Source organism: Geotrypetes seraphini, chromosome 4 (genome assembly GCF_902459505.1).
Source record: "Geotrypetes seraphini chromosome 4, aGeoSer1.1, whole genome shotgun sequence".
Lineage (NCBI taxonomy): Eukaryota > Metazoa > Chordata > Amphibia > Gymnophiona > Dermophiidae > Geotrypetes > Geotrypetes seraphini.
Window position 1 is genome coordinate 224,563,269 of NC_047087.1, and position 18,344 is coordinate 224,581,612.

The window sequence follows — 18,344 nt, forward strand, 5'->3', positions numbered from 1 at the left end:
CAATGCCGCAAAGGTTCAAGTGACTGCTATAATTACCTATAGAAAGAGCTTTCCTCCAATGCTATCTAAGTAGAAAAGCAGTGCTGTTATTTTTAGAACTGGACAAAGGGATGCATTTTAAATTCCTACTCAGAAGAAATGCTGCATAACAAATCTGCCATGCACTAGTATGGACTTCTTGATGGCATCGTTATTTGAAAACAAGTGTTAACTGTTGCCAGTCTATTGCATATTAATTGCTTTTCATCAGTTAACTACCAGTACTTTTCCTAATCTTTGTTCATAGGAGTTAAGCTTATTCTGCTGGATAGTTAGGTCTGTCAGGAATAATGTGTTTAAATTTTGTGCGTTATCAATATTTATGCATTTAAAAAAGGAGAAATTTGAAGGTTGTAGTTTTTTTGTTTTGAACAGCTAGCCATGTTTGTTTTTTTTGCATTAGCTCTGTCGGATGTGAAGGTAACCAAAACTTACTGATTGTGTATTATCTAGAGTTTTTTTTTCCTCTCCTGACTTTACTGGTTTTGTGGTTGCAGATGTTACAATCCAGAACAGTGAACTGGTTTGTGGAAGCATGGATAAAGGTACTCTGGGGTCAGGATCCAAAAATAATATCTTCTACATTTTGCTGAGAGACTGGGGACAAATAGATGCGGCTGATGCTATGTCCCGACTGGCCAGGCTTGCTCCGGTTTATCTCTGTAAGGATCTACAGCATGATTTCTCTATAAGAGGAAAAAAATTTTGGCCTGGATTCTCTAAACGGTGCCGGTAGGCACATAAGCTCAGTAATAAACGATGTTTAAATAATGTTTTTAACTGAGTTTCAAAGCACCTAAAAAATTGATGCCAAAATTGCGCCTCTATAGGCACTTTAGGCCGCCCAATGCCACTGTGGGCATGGCTAATACTGGAAGTGGCGTTAGGGTGGCCTAAAACGCCTATTGAGGTGTGATTCACATCAAAAATAGGCACCAGAAATGTAGGCCTGTAAAACCCTGGCCTACATTTCTGGTGCTTGCCTTTGCCAGAGGCGCAATTCTGTAACTGGCTCTGTCACATGATCAGTGACTGCTTGTAAAACGATTACCGATAATGGTCGGTTAGAGAATCTGGCCCTTTGTGTGCTTTTTGCTTACTCCCAGTGGATAAGGAGAAATTAGATTCTTGCCTGCTAATTTACTTTCTTTTAGCTTCTCCAGACCAGTATAGGATCTTACAAGTAGGTATATATCTCATCATGACCAGCAGGTGGAGACTGAGACAAAACTTTGGAACTGTACATATGTGACCCCCACTCCATATAATTACCTCAGTCTGCTGAATAGCCAAACAGAAGTAAGAACTATATACAGAAAAACAAACAAGACTCCGAACAGGAGTATCAACAAATAAAACTAGACATGCTGTTGGAAAATGCAAAGGAACAAATGCAAATAGCAAAGGTCCCCACAGCTCGCCAGCTATGCCAGCCAAGCCACAGCTGCTGTTCTTAATCTCCCCGGCCCTAGAAAAATACTAGAAACTGATCGAAAAATGAAAATCTGCACGCAATAAGGGTGGGGTCCAGGTCCTCATGCAGTAGTTAAAACTCCCTCAGACAACAAGTCCATAAGCAGGCGCCTGGATGAGGGAGGAGTAGGGGGAAATGAAAGTAATTAAGGGGTCAAAACATCATGGGGCATGGAACAAACCCCCGAGACCCCCTGGACACAAGTAGGATCCCCGGCCGCCAGAAAATATGCTTGACACAAAGCAAAAAGAAAATGGGGGAAAAAACCCTGGCAGCCCCATGGGACTCCCTGCCCCAGCAGGGGATCCTGCTGTAACCTGTCCCTGTTATTTGAATGTTAGAACGGCCGCAGAATGGAATGGTGTAAGCCAACAGTTGCAGCACTAGCCCTGTCCTGAAGAAGAAGGCGAAACGCGTTGGTGGGGAATAGTGCGGCCTCACAGTTGATATATATAAGATAAGTGCATTATCCATTAGTGAATTTTTGAAAATGGAATGCTTTAATAATAAGATGAAGTTTTTATAAGCAAAAAAGATGAAGAAAACAGGGAGAAGGCATCTGAGACAAAATACAAGATTGGAGGGGATAACTGAGGAAAAACGGCAAAAGATGTGCCAAAAATAGCCCCTCCAGGGCCTGTAGCAGCTGAGAAGACTGAACTGTCCCAGCCGCTAAAGCAGGCAAAAGCTGGCATCAGCTGAGAGAAAAAAAACAGCTGACAGGAAATCCCTAGCCGCACTGGCGGTGGCTGAGGAAATCCCTCCGTGGGCGGCAGGAAAAGACCGGGCTTCCCTGCAAAGCTCTGCCGGCTCACGAGGCACTAGCAGCAGGGGGGCCCTGGACACCGGCAACTGCTGCCGATGAGACCCGTCCACTGCACTGGCCCGAACAGCTGTTTTCAGGCCGGCTGCGAGTGCCTCGTGTCTGGACCAAATTGTGCACCTGTTTCCCTGAGAAATGCTTAATTGCTTCATACGCGACCTAGCTGAAAGAAAAGTGCCGGTTAGTTGAAAAATACAGTAATTTACAGCATATTTAAAGGGAAAGCAACCCTTCAGACTGGCACTGCCTCAAGATTTTTTTTTTCCACACAACAGACTCCACTGGCTCTCTAAACAATATGCCTTACTACCAGGGGGTAAGGCTTACTGTTGAGGCACCTCTAGAAAAAAGTTGGGGAGATGGTGGGGAGAGACCCCGCTCGAGACCCATCGGGTTTGACACCCCCGAGGTCGGACGGATCCCCTAACAGGGTCCACCCAAGCTCAATCCATCAATAAAAAAGGACAAAATCCCTAAACAAATTCCAACAGCCCTACCAAGGGAGATGGGTACAGCTCACCACACCAGCTGGATACTGAGAGAAGACTGAGGTAATTAGGGAGGGGTCACATGATACGTACAGTTCCAAAGTTTTGTTTCAGTCTCCACCTGCTGGTCATGATGAGATATATACCCGCTTGTAAGATCCTATACCGATCTGGAGAGTGCTAAAGAATAACAGAACATACACACAACATAACATAACAAGAATTCAAACTCGGAAACCAAAAACACAATTATAAAACTATAGAACAAATTTGCATAAATTAACAATATATTTAAAAGAAATACTTCAAACCATGTCAATTCTAAAATCTTTGGGCCAGCTTAAATACTTGTGTTAAAAAAAAAAAGTTTTGATTCCTTAGGAAAAATGACTTTCTTGAGAATTGACCATAATGTAAATATTTATTTCACTTTTATCTCTTTCTGTTGGTTTTCATCACCTTTCCACATTTTCTTTCTGTTGGTCATGCTCTACAATGGTGTCCCTTTAGAAAACACAACACTTTGAAGGATTGTTTTTTGTTTTTTTTTTTTGTAAATAATTTTTATTCTTTTTTAAATTCTTACATCAAGTGAAATACATGTATTACATTCAATTATGAAGAAACACTTGAAATTATCAATAAATGTTCTTACATTGTAAATTAAAGAAACCCTTTATCAAAATTTTATATCATATTATTATTACAATATTTTTCCCTTCCCTACCCCCTCTATATGTTCTATACATGTGTTATGATATCTGATCAGTAGAATAATTTGTCAATGGTCCCCATATTTTATTAAATTTTTTAATATAACCTTGTTGTAATGCTATTACTTTTTCCATTTTATATATATGACAAATTGAATTCCACCAGAAAGTGTAATTTAATTTAGTGTAATCTTTCCAATTCTGAGTAATTTGCTGAATGGCGACCCCTGTTAGAATTAATAAAAGTTTATTATTGTTAGCTGATATCGGACTCTGTGTTCTCATTGTTGTTCCAAATAATATTGTATCATATGATAGTCCAACATGATTTTCTAATAATTTATTAATTTGGGGCCAAATTAATTTCCAAAAGGAATTAATACAGGGACAAAAGAATAATAAATGATCTAATGTCCCCACTTCTATCTTACAATGCCAGCATCTATTAGATCTACTATTATCTAATTTCTGTAATCTTGTAGGGGTCCATAAAACTCTATGTAATAAAAACATCCATGTTTGACTCATAGATGCTGACCTTGTAGTATGTATTCTCCAGGACCAAAATTTTTGCCATTGAGATGCAGAAATTGTCTGTCCTATCTCAATACTCCAAATGTCCCTAAGTCCTGTTCTCTTTTTTTTGTTTGAAAATTCATATATAATCTTATACCATTTTGCAGCTTGGTGTCCTAGAAAATCTGCTTGAAAACAAAGGATTGGCAAACTATATTGATTATTAAGATTCTTCCATTCAGGGAACCCTTCCTGAATAGCCTGCTTCAATTGCATCCATTTAAAATATTGTGTTTTTTCTAATCCAAATTTTTGTTGCAATTGTGAAAAACTAAGCAGTGATCCATTTATTATTACATCTTTTAAAGTACGTATACCTGCTATTATCCATTGTTTCCATACTATTTTAAATCCACCAATTTTGATCCTGGAGTTTACCCAAATAGATTGAGTTAAAGATTTAGCCAATGGATTTGTTGATAAATTGCTTATAAATCTTAATGTTTTCCATGTATCTATTAGAATTCTATGATCTTTATAACTCCTGGGCATTGTTATACTAATGAAATGTTCTGGATGTAAAGGGAACATGAGGCGCCATTCTAAATATAACCAATCAGGTACATTTTCCATGAGATCTGGGAGGATCCAATACATACCCTGTCTTAAAATATAGGCTTGATGGTACCTATAGAAATTTGGAAAATTTACCCCTCCCTCCTTAATTGTTTTTTGTAATGATGCTAAAGCGATTCTGGGTCTTTTCCCAAACCAAACAAATTTTGTTAGTATACTGTTTAACTTTTTATAAAATGACCCCTGAAAAAATATTGGGATCATACTCATTTGATAACAAACCACAGGTAAAATCATCATTTTAATTGTTTGAACTCTTCCCCACCAAGAAAGATGTAAAGGATTCCATTGCTCGCACATTTCTGTTATTTTCTTTAATAAAAGTTTTTCATTCTCTTTTACTGTGTCATCAATTGTATTTTTTATAAGAATACCTAAATATTTTAGTCCTTCCTCTTTCCATTTAAATGAATATGAATCAAATAATCCTTTGGTACAATGGATATTAATTGGAAGAACTTCAGATTTTTCCCAATTGATTTTATATCCAGAAAACTTTCCAAACTTTTCTATTAAGTTAAGTAGATCTGGAATGGTGTCTTCTGGTTCTCTTAAATATAATAAAATATCATCTGCATACGCAGATAATTTAAATTCCCAATTAGAAAATGTGATTCCCTTTATTCCCTTAGTTTGATTTATTGCAATTAATAAGGGTTCCAGAACGATATCAAAAAGTAAGGGAGATAAAGGACAACCTTGTCTAACTCCCCTTAGCAAGTTAAATTTATCAGATAAGTTATTGTTTATATTTAATCTTGCTCCAGGGGAGCTATATAATGTTTGAATCATTTTAATAAAACCAGGTCCTACACCAAACCATTCTAGAGCTTGATACATAAACTTCCATTCTACTCTATCAAATGCTTTTTCTGCATCTAATGATATTAGAAAAGCTGGATCATTCAAATTTTTTGCTAAATTTAAAGAATGAAATGCTAATCTAGTGTTATGTGAAGAGTGTCTTTTAGCAACAAATCCTGTTTGATGTACATCAATGATAAAAGGAAGAGCTTTTGCTAGTCTTATAGCTAGCACTTTAGCAATTAATTTAGCATCTACATTCATCAAAGATATAGGCCTATAGTTTGTTATCAATGTCGGATCCCTGTTTGGTTTTGGCAAGACAATTATAACAGAATCAGCCATAGTTCCTGATATATTTCCATTATTCATTTGATATTGGTATAAATTTAATAGATAAGGTAATAAAGTATTTTGAAATGTTTTATAATATTCAACAGTATATCCATCTCCACCTGGAGCGGATCCAACTCTAAGAGCCTTCAATGCTGATTCTATTTCTTTTAAAGATATATGTTCTTCTAAGCTTCTTTTTATATGATCCGGAACATTTGGTCCAATAAATGACTTTAAAAACTCTAAACCATCTTGTTCTTTATTTTCATAAGTATTAGAAGTATATAAATCCTTATAAAAATCAAGAAATTGTTTTATAATTTCTTCAATGTTGGTGTGTGTATTGCCCTGCTTATCTTTAATTGCAATTATTTTAGTTTTTCTTTTTTTTGCTTTAATAAAATTTGCTAACAATCTTCCAGCCTTATTTGAATTTCCATAATACTGTACTTGTCTATAGAACATATCTTTTCTTACAAATTGAGAAGAAATCTCATTATATTTAACTTTTGTTTTTAATAATTTCTGTAATGTATCATGTTCCCATTTTATAATTAATTTATGTTCTAGTAATTTAATTTCTTGCTCCAATTCTATAAATTGTTTTTTAAGTTGTTTTTTCTTATATGCGGAATATGATATAATATTTCCTCTCATTGTTGCTTTATAAGCATCCCATAAAATTTCAATATTTATGTTGTCTGAATTATTAATTTGAAAAAATTCATCCATTTTTACTTTAATATCTTCTATAAAGTTCATGTCTGCAAGCAAAGCATTATCAAATCTCCAAATTGGTTTAGAAAAAACTGATATATCATCCTGCAGATCAACCCACACACCAGCATGATCTGAAATAATTATAGGATCAATAATTGCTTTTATCACTCTTTGTGCAATATTATTAGAAACAAATATATAATCAATTCTTGAAAAGGATTTATGGACCTGAGAACAAAAAGAATATTCCTGATCATTAAAATGAAGGATACGCCATATATCAACTAAATCACAAGATTGTATCAAATTGTCTAATCCTAATGATTTCATAATTTTACTTGGTTTTTTATCCAAAATAGGATCCATTACAGCATTGAAATCTCCAGCTACTATTAAATTAGAAGCAGCCAGTGGTAGTAATATCTGTTGAATATTTTTGAAAAACTCCATTTGATTTGAATTAGGAGCATATAAATTAAATAAATCCAGGGTTGTATTTCTCAGATTCATTTTAATATGTACCCATCTTCCTAGTGGATCAAATTTTATTAATTTGAAATCTGCTATGAATTTCTTATTTATGAGAATAGCTACTCCCGCTTTTTTACCAATAGCAGGTGCAAAAAAACATTTGGACACCCAACCCCCTATTAGTTTATTAGATTCAAGTCCTGTCAGATGGGTCTCTTGTATGAAATATATGTCAGCGTTTTGCTTATGAAGAAAATTCAGTATTCTCTTTCTTTTGATTGGATGGTTAAGACCATTGACATTAAGAGAATAAATTTTAAGAGCCATCTAAATTAATAAGTAATGTTTGAATTAGAACTCTATAATAAAAGTTTAGATCAGACATCCACACATGTTTAATATTTATTCCTTTTCTTATTATCAATTCCTTACTTATATCTAATTCCATTCCCCTTTTCCCATCGCCCCTCCCATCCCTCCCCAATTAACAAAAGTTGTGTACACTTGGCCTCACGCATATCAAGATCAGCAATAACACACTCCAAGAAGACCTTAAAACTTTCAATATTCAATTTAAGTCATCTGAATATTAAAATTATATTAAAATGTAAGTAATAATTCATATATTTTAGTAATCATGAATTAACTAAATAAATTTCATATATATTTCTTAATATATCAAAATTTTTATATTCAATATTATTAAATCTTTAATATCTTTTTATTATTATATATATATTTCTTTTTTTTTTTTTTTCCTCTGTTAAATATAAATTGTTTATTGTAAAAACAAATAAATATATATTGTTTATCTTTACTTGCAGCTTTGTCTCTGGTTTTACAGCCTTTTTAATGTGTTTCTTTGCATCCAGTAGTGCAAGCCGATGGTTAGAGTCCAAGCAAAGATCTTTGATTTATGCCTCAATTGAATCTGCGACCAAAATAAGGATTGTTAAGACAGATCTATGAATGCAACATTCCATATGACAACTTGCCTAAAGAGTTTAAAAAAAAAAAAAAAATGAATTCAGAATTTAATTACAGCTTACCTAACTAATAGATTTTTATTTACCATCATTATCAATAGCTTGAGATGGTTTACAAAATACAAACAGAACCAGAAACAGCTAGCCAATATCAAAACCACCATAAGAATAGAATTCCTATGAGCGTCGGAGCAGTTACTGCCACTGCGTGCGCTAAAATCCACACTATGCGTTAGTAAAGGAGGGGGAGAGTGTTTGCTTTTAATAGCTGCTGTTCATTAAACAGCCAAATTTGTATTTCTTTTCAACTGAATTCAAACATTCCTAAAATTTTACTCCAGTCTAATTTCTACATGTAGTGAATTCCACAGACCAGGAGCCAGTGAAGTTAATCGATTTCTTTTGAGAAAACAATCTTCTCTGGTACACATTACATTTCCTAGATACTCATACTGGAAGGATAGCATTCTCTGATATAGAAAAACAGGTTGCTTACTTGAGAATATTTGAAATTGATTTCATTGGGTTTTATTCTAGCTAATCGTGGATTCTCAATTGGAATTGGAGATGTAACCCCGGGCCAGGGGCTACTGAAGGCCAAGCATGACCTTCTGGAAGCCGGTTACAGGAAATGTGATGAGTATATAGAAGCTCTGAACACTGGCAAATTGCAGCAACAGCCTGGCTGCACTGCTGAGGAGACATTGGAGGTAAATGTTCTCTTGTGATAGCCTGTCAATTTTAAGAGTGTTTTGCCAAGCAATATTGCCTATTGGGGAGGTTCGGTCCATCCATATGCATAGGTTGTGTGTGTTTGCACAACTTTATGAATAATGCAGTACAGGAGGAAGCGTGGAATAGTCAAATGTAGCCTGTAGTCTCCAGAAACTTTCCACTCTCCTCCACTTACCCATCCAAATCCCATACAACACTCATATGCATTCTTCCCATGTCATTCCATCCATTGACATGTACCTACATTCTATATAGAAACAACCACTCACAGGCATCATATCTATCTGTTCCATCCTTTGAATTCTAACCTGTCAGTTATTCTGAAACCATCAGTTACAGAATAGACCCCATATTCTTCCCCCACTCATTTAGCTACCACTAGTATTTGTGAGCTATATGTTAATATGTGTTCCCCCCTTAGTATTCTCCTTTCTTTGAGTCTGTGCATGGAGGAAGGGAAACACCACCATTGTGTCATACTGTAAGTGTGCACTTATTTCATTTTTTTGTGTGTATTATAATTTTCATTAAAGATGTGTTTTGTTTTTTTTAGAAGAAAAACAGATCTACATCAAGAATGATAAACACATAAGTCATCTAATGAGAGTTACAGCTCTCAAAAAACTTTTTCCAAGTCTCAACCTTTATTTCCCCTATACCCCGAAGTCTGCAAAAATGCCAGAGCACTTTGTCCTCACTCAACAAAAGCCCACCCCATTCCTCATTGACATCCCCCTCAACTAATGAAGTGTGCACTTGTTTCTCTTATCACCGACCCCTATCTGTTCTACTTTTTTATTAAATTAAAGGACTTTTTCAGCATTGATGAATTTAATATTAGTAGATAATAAAGAATGGAGAGAGCTTTGGAACATTAACTTGAAGAGTGAATGTTTGACCACTTGGTATTGCTCTTAACTTTTGTTCCTCACTGAAACATTTTATTGTTTATAGCTTCTGTTAAAATGTGGTTCCATTTTGTATATAAAAAAGATGGAGTGACCTCTTCTGGCACTTTCGTGTTCAAAAAGTTTCATTAAGATGGATTTGAACTTTAAAAAGCCATATTTATGTCATAGATAACCTTTACTTCTATAATTCAGTGTGCTAAAATAACATAAGTTGGCTTTGAATCATGACAAATTCTGAATATTTTGCTATTTACTTTTATGGTGGAGTTGAAATATTTTTTTAATATTCTTATCGACTGTTGCTCTAATACAGGTTTTGTGGGTCATTTAATAGAAACTGCCATTTTTCTCACCCCCACCTTTTTTTTTTTTTTTTTTTTTTCTTTTCTTGTCTGTTGTTTTGCCTCTGTAGTCAAGTCTGAGTTGTGCACCAGTAGATCAAATTATTTTTTCCAGGGTAAAGGGTGCCTCAGGTTAGCTGGGACCATTTTGAAATTCAGTGCCCACAGGGCACAGACCTCTGAAGATCTTCAATCTTCCAGCTTAGGGTAAGGAAAGCTGCAGGAGAAAGCCAGAGTTAGGGACAAGATTAATTTGATATGATTCAGAATTTTATATGGGTGTAATACTCCAAAGAAGTGGAGTTCTGCTTGGGGAAGGGAGGCTTTATTATAGGGCAACACACTTGGAATATTCTCCATTTCAGATTGCCATCCAGGGATGGGGAAAAAAAGTTTGCCTATGCTTTCAGGGCAAATTAACTATTTCTCAAGACCTGTATTTAACTTTAATTTTTATGGCCTGGATTGTGAGATTTATTTATTTAAAATTTTTTTATACCATTTAAAACTAAATGATTTACATTGTGATTCTTGTTAAAACCATTTTAATATTAATGAACTACTTTACATTTGATGCAGCAAAGTAATAGCCCCAAATCCAGGTGATTTTGGTAATACTCAAATAAGCTTTAACATGATATCAGTAATGCTTTTTTTGATGCATATTGCTTCATCAAATTATATGTTTAACATGCTTAACAAAAAGAACATGTAAATGTAGTAGCTCTGTGGTATCTTTATTATAAAACCTTATACTCTTGTGTTGCATGTAGGCCTTAATCTTAAAGGAGCTGTCTGTGATCAGAGACCATGCAGGCAGTGCCTGTCTCAGAGAACTAGACAAGAGCAACAGTCCTCTTATTATGGCACTTTGTGGCTCCAAAGGTAAGTAGTGGTTCAGTTGAGGGTGATGTTAAAACAGTTCAGAATCTAATCATACAAAATAACCAGGCCTTACAATTATTACAAAAAGTCAGTACGGACTAATGAACAGGCCCTTTTTCTAGGCACTGTTAATCTAACATCAGCGGTTATTTCCAGAAAAAAAATTAACTCTGGGGGATGCAAAGATAGGACTGGAAAGTATCCTAAAAATTTATTTATTTGCAGGAATTTGTGTGGTTTATAGATCAAAATTATTGTTCAGGACATAATTTTTAGTCAGTCTTGTCTAGGTTTGTAAAGATTACCATAAAAAGAGAGAATTACACAACAGTGTTTTCCAGTAAAAATTTGACTTAAGACACAAAAGGAAAAATAGACATTTTTATAATTGCTAAACTCTTTGTTTTGCAAAATTGAGTACATTAGCCCAGATAAAAAGCCATGTCTTGATACCTATGTTAAAGTTTTGATAAGTTTTTTTCTGTACAGATGTCCAAGGGAAATGCATTCCAAAATATGGGGGCTTAGTTTAGATTAGTGAGAGGATAGAAACATAGAAATAGACGGCAGATAAGGGCCACGGCCCATCTAGTCTGCCCACCCTAATGACCCTCCCCTACCTTTCTCTGTGAATAGATCCCACATGTCTATCCCATTTGGCCTTAAAATCAGGCACGCTGCTGGCCTCAATCACCTGTAGTGGAAGACTGTTCCAGCAATCAACCACTCTTTCAGTGAAAAAGAATTTCCTGGTGTCACCTCGCAGTTTCCCGCCCCTGATTTTCTACGGATGCCCTCTTATTGTTGTGGGACCCTTGAAAAAGAAGATATCTTCCTCCGCCTCGATGCGGCCCGTAAGATACTTGAACGTCTCGATCATGTCTCCCCTCTCTCTGCGCTCCTCGAGCGAGTATAGCTGTAATTTGTCAAGCCGTTCTTCATATGGAAGATCCTTGAGTCCCGAGACCATCCGGGTGGCCATTCTCTGCACTGACTCCAGTCTCAGCACATCCTTGCGATAATGTGGCCTCCAAAATTGCACACAGTATTCCAGGTGGGGCCTCACCATGGATGGTTAAGAGGTTTCTCTAAGATATGAGGGGAAAAAGAGAGGGTATAAGGGATGAGATCAAAACGCAAGTATGCTGGAGTCTCTGTGTAACGAGCAGAATTTAATGAAACTCTGTATCAGAAGCCAATGGATTTTTTAAATAGTAAAGACAACTAATGCTATACAATGCCAAAAGGTATGATCATCTGGATGGCTATATTTTGAATACGCTGTGGATGCTTAATTCAATATTGTTGCTGTTTGCCATGAACTTGTGTTTGAGTCTAGTGACTTAGTGAACATCATCAAGTTTTCATGGCAGAATACAGAAGTAGATTGCCTTTTCATCTGATCCAAATGACATGCCTGCATTTTAACATTGCATTGACTCTGATCTAAATGACTAGCCCTTATTTTGGCACTCATTACTACTTCCTGGGAAACCTCATGGCTGAAATATTGTGTGTTGGATTGGCTACATACGTCAGGGCTCAAGGAGCATACCAGCTTTCGCTCCTTGGCATATCGTCTTTATGAACTTTTAACATCAGATCCTATTGTCTGACTGGAATTTACTTTATTTCATTTATTTTATTTTTATTTATTGTTTCCTCAGGTACTTTAGCTAGATTGTGAGCCTTCGGGACAGCTAGGGAAATCCAAAGTACCATTTTTATTTATTTTTATTATAATGTATCTTTAATCTATCTTCATTGTAAACCGCTTTGAACCTCACAGTATAGCGGTATATTAGAAATCAAATCAAAATTCTGCGCAGTATAAATTCAGTGTTATCACTGTTGTCGCATCAGACATGATCCTCCATCTCCAACACTGCCCATCTGCTGCTGCCTAGATGGGTGGTACATCATTAGTCCGATATCTCCGCTGAAACCTTGGGAGACTGCTGGTAGTGAAACTACCAACGGCATAGCTTTCAACTTCTCAGATGCGTGCAAGCCATAGTGGCATGACAAATCCATGTACCATGACTGGAGTCTTAATGGGGTATTTGGAATTATTAATGAGGCTGAATACAAAGGGGTTCCATTAAGGTCAGTATTTTGTGTTAGACCACGTAAAAAAAAAAATTGGGAGCCAGTAATAATGAATTGAGAAGAGTAATACAAGTAGTTGATTTGTTGTGTATATGCCAGAATCCTGATGGACAAACATATTGTAGTTTGAAAAGAGCAGAGCTGAGGTTGGCGTAGATTTATATAATAGTTGAGTCAAGAAATGATTAGAGAAGAGTCAAGCAGGCAGATTCATCAAGGTAACTACTGAAGGGATATAGTTTTCCAGTTTTGTTTCCAGAAACTGAGTTGCAAGGAAAGGGGAAAAACACACTTCTGCTGGGACACCTGTAGAATACTCCTGAGGTATTTGTACTGCAGATTACCAGTCTGTTTAGAAATTTGGACAGGTGGTTCTTTTCAGTGAACACTGAAAAGGAGGCATGGTCTTGTAAACATCAATTTTCAGATTGAAAAGGGAGGCCATTACTTTAGCATTAGTAAAGATAAGCCTTAGCGTTTTGGATTGATTCATAGTAATCTCTCTCCAGTGTACACCCTTGAGTTTACTGTAGACATTCAGTGATATATTGCACAATTAGTGGCTATTTGGCAAATAAAGTACAACTGAATAGAATATCCTTGCTGATTGATGTGAAAATATATGAGAAGGCAGAGCTTTTCATGATCCTGATTATTCGCCTCTGTAAGAATTATCCTAAGTAATTATATACCTATCATATAGTATCAGATATTCAATATTAATGACACTTTTAAGATCCTTATCAGTGCAATCTGTCCCTGTTAAAGTAAATATAGTAATGAGTAGGTCAGGGACTGCCCTATAACAATACCCATATGAGGTTGTTGTTGTATAGTGATCCACAGTTTTCCACAACTCCTAAAGAGATTATGTAGTAAGGAGAGCATGCAGTTTTCTACTCTCCCTCTGCAATTTTCTTATAAAAACAAGATTTGTGCATTAAATCTGTGGATTTCTTTTAAAGGAACAGGAAGGGATTAGGGAGTTTATGCCTCTGACTTTTTTTCTAACCACCATTTTAGGGAGAAAAAAAACACGCTACATCTTGGTGACTTTTGAATTGGGAGTCATTAGTTTTATAAGGGAGTGGGAGTGACAGAAGGTCAACCATTACTGTCCAACAGCAGATTTGAGCCTTCTAATTACTTATCTGAGTTATGATTAAAACTATATCTGAAGCTTATCACAGTTCATAGTTTATCATTGTGGGCTCAATTATTACAGCTGATAGTGATGGACATGCATAATTTTTAGTTTAAGTCTAGGCAGCTACTTTGAGAGAGATTCATTCAGGAAAAGATGTGAAGTACAGAGTGAAGTAATGGCATTTGATTCTGTACTTTATGGCTCACTGAATGAACCTCTAACTAATCCACAGTCTTACACAATCCTTTAGAGGTAGATCTCCCAGGGAAGCAAGAAGGTATTTCAGGTAGATGGCAGCACAGCTTCAAAAATGACAGGCAGAGAATATTTGAGACCCAGGCTCTAATTGCATCTTCTATCAGTGTGAGACACTGAGCTGGTACAGGATGCTGAGGATGGGGGCCTTATAGGGCGTAGAAGGAATAGTTGAGAGAAGGGAGCTGAACCCTCAGATACTATTTCAAGAAGAACCTTTGAGGCAGTAACAAAATCTTTCCTTTATCTTGGAGGTGATTTTGACAAATTCCTCAAGCTGGTCTTGGATGCAGATCTATCTTTCTGTGACAGGCAAAATAATCCTTGGTGTTAAATTCAGACAGTATTTTTCTAGGCATTTAAACTAGGGAGTGGGGGTGACAATAGGAAACAGGGGTGTTCAGGAAGTTGCCCCCAACGAAAGCAATAGGGTGACAGTGGAGGGCTGATAAATTTAATATAAAAAAGCATCTAAGCAATTCATTAGCAATAAATGGAAAGCAGTGAGCACAAATGCTCACAATTTAAGTAAATGGTCCAGAATTTGCAAACCCTGATGTTTGAGGCATATTGGATATTATTGTTATCAGAGAGACATAATTTAATGATTCCCATACATGAGATGCAATCATACTCTGCTATAATCTTTTAAGGAGGGTTAGAGCAGGCTGAAGAGGTAGAGTGGCACTTTATATGAAAAACAGTATTAAAGTTACTGAAATGTAGGGAACCTGGGGAAATGGATTGGAGGCTTCTTAACTTAGGGCCTCCCTGTTGGAGACTTCTTCACTCAAGGCCTCTCTATTTTCTTCTGCCAGAGCGCTTTTAGCTTTCTGCCTGAGCCTCTCCCCATTCCTCCTCCTCTTCCCCCCCCCCCGCCAGAAAAGTTTTGAAAGTAGCTGTGCTTCATTGAGGAAGCATTCCTAAGGAAACTTTGCCTTGTATCACCCGCAACCTCACACCAAATTTAAAATACAAAATTGAACCCCCAAAGTAGTCTCTCCTTGTCCAAGAAGTACATAGGGATATATCTGAGCAGAAACTAAGTATATGCAAAGTATAAGAGCCATGTCATCCTTTTAGAAGCATTTTTTTGCACTAGTGCAGTTGTGCCTATTACATAGTAACATAGTAGATGACGGCAGATAAAGACCCGAATGGTCCATCCAGTCTGCCCAACCTGATTCAATTTAAAATTTTTTTTTTATTTTTTTTTTTCTTCTTAGCTATTTCTGGGCGAGAATCCAAAGCTTTACCCAGTACTGTGCTTGGGTTCCAACTGCCGAAATCTCTGTTAAGACTTACTCCAGCCCATCTACACCCTCCCAGCCATTGAAGCCCTCCCCTGCCCATCCTCCTCCAAACGGCCATACACAGACACAGACCGTACAAGTCTGCCCAGTAACTGGCCTAGTTCAATCTTTAATATTATTTTCTGATTCTAAATCTTCTGTGTTCATCCCACGCTTCTTTGAACTCAGTCACAGTTTTACTCTCCACCACCTCTCTCGGGAGCGCATTCCAGGCATCCACCACCCTCTCCGTAAAGTAGAATTTCCTAACATTGCCCCTGAATCTACCACCCCTCAACCTCAAATTATGTCCTCTGGTTTTACCATTTTCCTTTCTCTGGAAAAGATTTTGTTCTACGTTAATACCCTTTAAGTATTTGAACGTCTGAATCATATCTCCCCTGTCTCTCCTTTCCTCTAGGGTATACATATTCAGGGCTTCCAGTCTCTCCTCATATGTCTTCTGGTGCAAGCCTCCTATCATTTTCGTCGCCCTCCTCTGGACCGCCTCAAGTCTTCTTACGTCTTTCACCAGATACGGTCTCCAAAACTGAACACAATACTCCAAGTGGGGCCTCACCAATGACCTGTACAGGGGCATCAACACCTTCTTTCTTCTACTGACTTCACCTCTCTTTATACAGCCCAGAATCCTTCTGGCAGCAGCCACTGCCTTGTCACACTGTTTTTTCGCCTTTAGATCTTCGGACACTATCACCCCAAGGTCCCTCTCCCCGTCCGTGCATATCAGCTTCTCTCCTCCCAGCATATACGGTTCCTTCCTATTATTAATCCCCAAATGCATTACTCTGCATTTCTTTGCATTGAATTTTAGTTGCCAGGCATTAGACCATTCCTCTAACTTTTGCAGATCCTTTTTCATATTTTCCACTCCCTCTTCGGTGTCTACTCTGTTACAAATCTTGGTATCATCTGCAAAAAGGCACACTTTTCCTTCTAACCCTTCAGCAATGTCACTTACATACATATTGAACAGGATTGGCCCCAGCACCGAACCCTGAGGGACTCCACTAGTCACCTTTCCTTCCTTCGAGCGACTTCCATTAACCACCACTCTCTGGCGTCTGTCCGACAGCCAGTTTCTGACCCAGTTCACCACTTTGGGTCCTAACTTCAGCCCTTCAAGTTTGTTCAACAGCCTCCTATGAGGAACTGTATCAAAGGCTTTGCTGAAATCCAAATAAATTACATCTAGCATATGTCCTCGATCCAGCTCTCTGGTCACCCAATCAAAAAATTCAATCAGGTTCGTTTGGCACGATTTACCTTTTGTAAAGCCATGTTGCCTCGGATCCTGTAACCCATTAGATTCAAGGAAATACACTATCCTTTCTTTCAGCAACACTTCCATTATTTTTCCAACAACTGAAGTGAGGCTCACCGGCCTGTAGTTTCCTGCTTCATCCCTGTGACCACTTTTATGAATAGGGACCACATCCGCTCTCCTCCAATCCCCAGGAATCACTCCCGTCTCCAGAGATTTGTTGAACAAGTCTTTAATAGGACTCGCCAGAACCTCTCTGAGTTCCCTTAGTATCCTGGGATGGATCCCGTCTGGTCCCATCGCTTTGTCCACCTTCAGTTTTTCAAGTTGCTCATAAACACCCTCCTCCGTGAACGGCGCAGAATCTACTCCATTTTCTCGTGTAACTTTGCCGGACAATCTCGGTCCTTCTCCAGGATTTTCTTCTGTGAACACAGAACAGAAGTATTTGTTTAGCACATTTTCTTTCTCCTCATCACTCTCCACATATTTGTTCCCAGCATCTTTTAGCCTAGCAATTCCATTTTTTATCTTCCTCCTTTCACTAATATATCTGAAAAAATTTTTATCTCCCTTTTTTACATTTTTAGCCATTTGTTCTTCCGCCTGTGCCTTCGCCAAGCGTATCTCTCTCTTGGCTTCTTTCAGTTTCACCCTGTAGTCTTTTCTGCTCTCCTCTTCTTGGGTTTTTTTATATTTCATGAACGCCAACTCTTTCGCCTTTATTTTCTCAGCCACTAGGTTGGAGAACCATATCGGCTTCCTTTTTCTTTTGTTTTTATTGATTTTCTTCACATAAAGGTCCGTAGCCATTTTTATCACTCCTTTCAGCTTAGACCACTGTCTTTCCACTTCTCTTATGTCCTCCCATCCTAACAGCTCTTTCTTCAGGTACTTTCCCATTGCATTAAAGTCCGTACGTTTGAAATCTAGGACTTTAAGTATCGTGCGGCCGCTCTCCACTTTAGCTGTTATATCAAACCAAACCGTTTGATGATCGCTACTACCCAGGTGAGCACCCACTCGAACATTAGAGATACTCTCTCCATTTGTGAGGACCAGATCCAATATCGCTTTTTCCCTTGTGGGTTCCGTCACCATTTGTCTGAGCAGAGCCTCTTGAAAGGCATCCACAATCTCCCTACTTCTTTCCGATTCCGCAGACGGAACATTCCAGTCCGCATCCGGCAGGTTGAAATCTCCCAACAGCAGAACCTCCTCTTTCCTTCCAAACTTTTGGATATCCACAATCAGATCCTTATCAATTTGCTGCGATTGAGTCGGAGGTCTGTAGACTACACCCACGTAGATAGAAGTTCCATCTTCTCTTTTCAGAGCAATCCATATCGCTTCTTCCTCTCCCCAGGTCCCTTGCATT

General features: G+C 37.5%; 1 protein-coding gene across 2 annotated transcripts in view; it reads left to right on the forward strand.

Moving 5' to 3' along the window:
• POLR3A (RNA polymerase III subunit A) overlaps nucleotides 1-18,344 on the forward strand; it is a 192,684-nt gene that overhangs the window by 80,410 nt on the left and 93,930 nt on the right. For both annotated transcript variants that reach the window (XM_033942449.1, XM_033942450.1), the window contains exons 15-17: nucleotides 537-701; nucleotides 8,544-8,716; nucleotides 10,767-10,878. In XM_033942449.1, coding sequence (XP_033798340.1) covers nucleotides 537-701; nucleotides 8,544-8,716; nucleotides 10,767-10,878 — 450 coding nt within the window. The remainder of the gene's footprint in view (nucleotides 1-536; nucleotides 702-8,543; nucleotides 8,717-10,766; nucleotides 10,879-18,344) is intronic.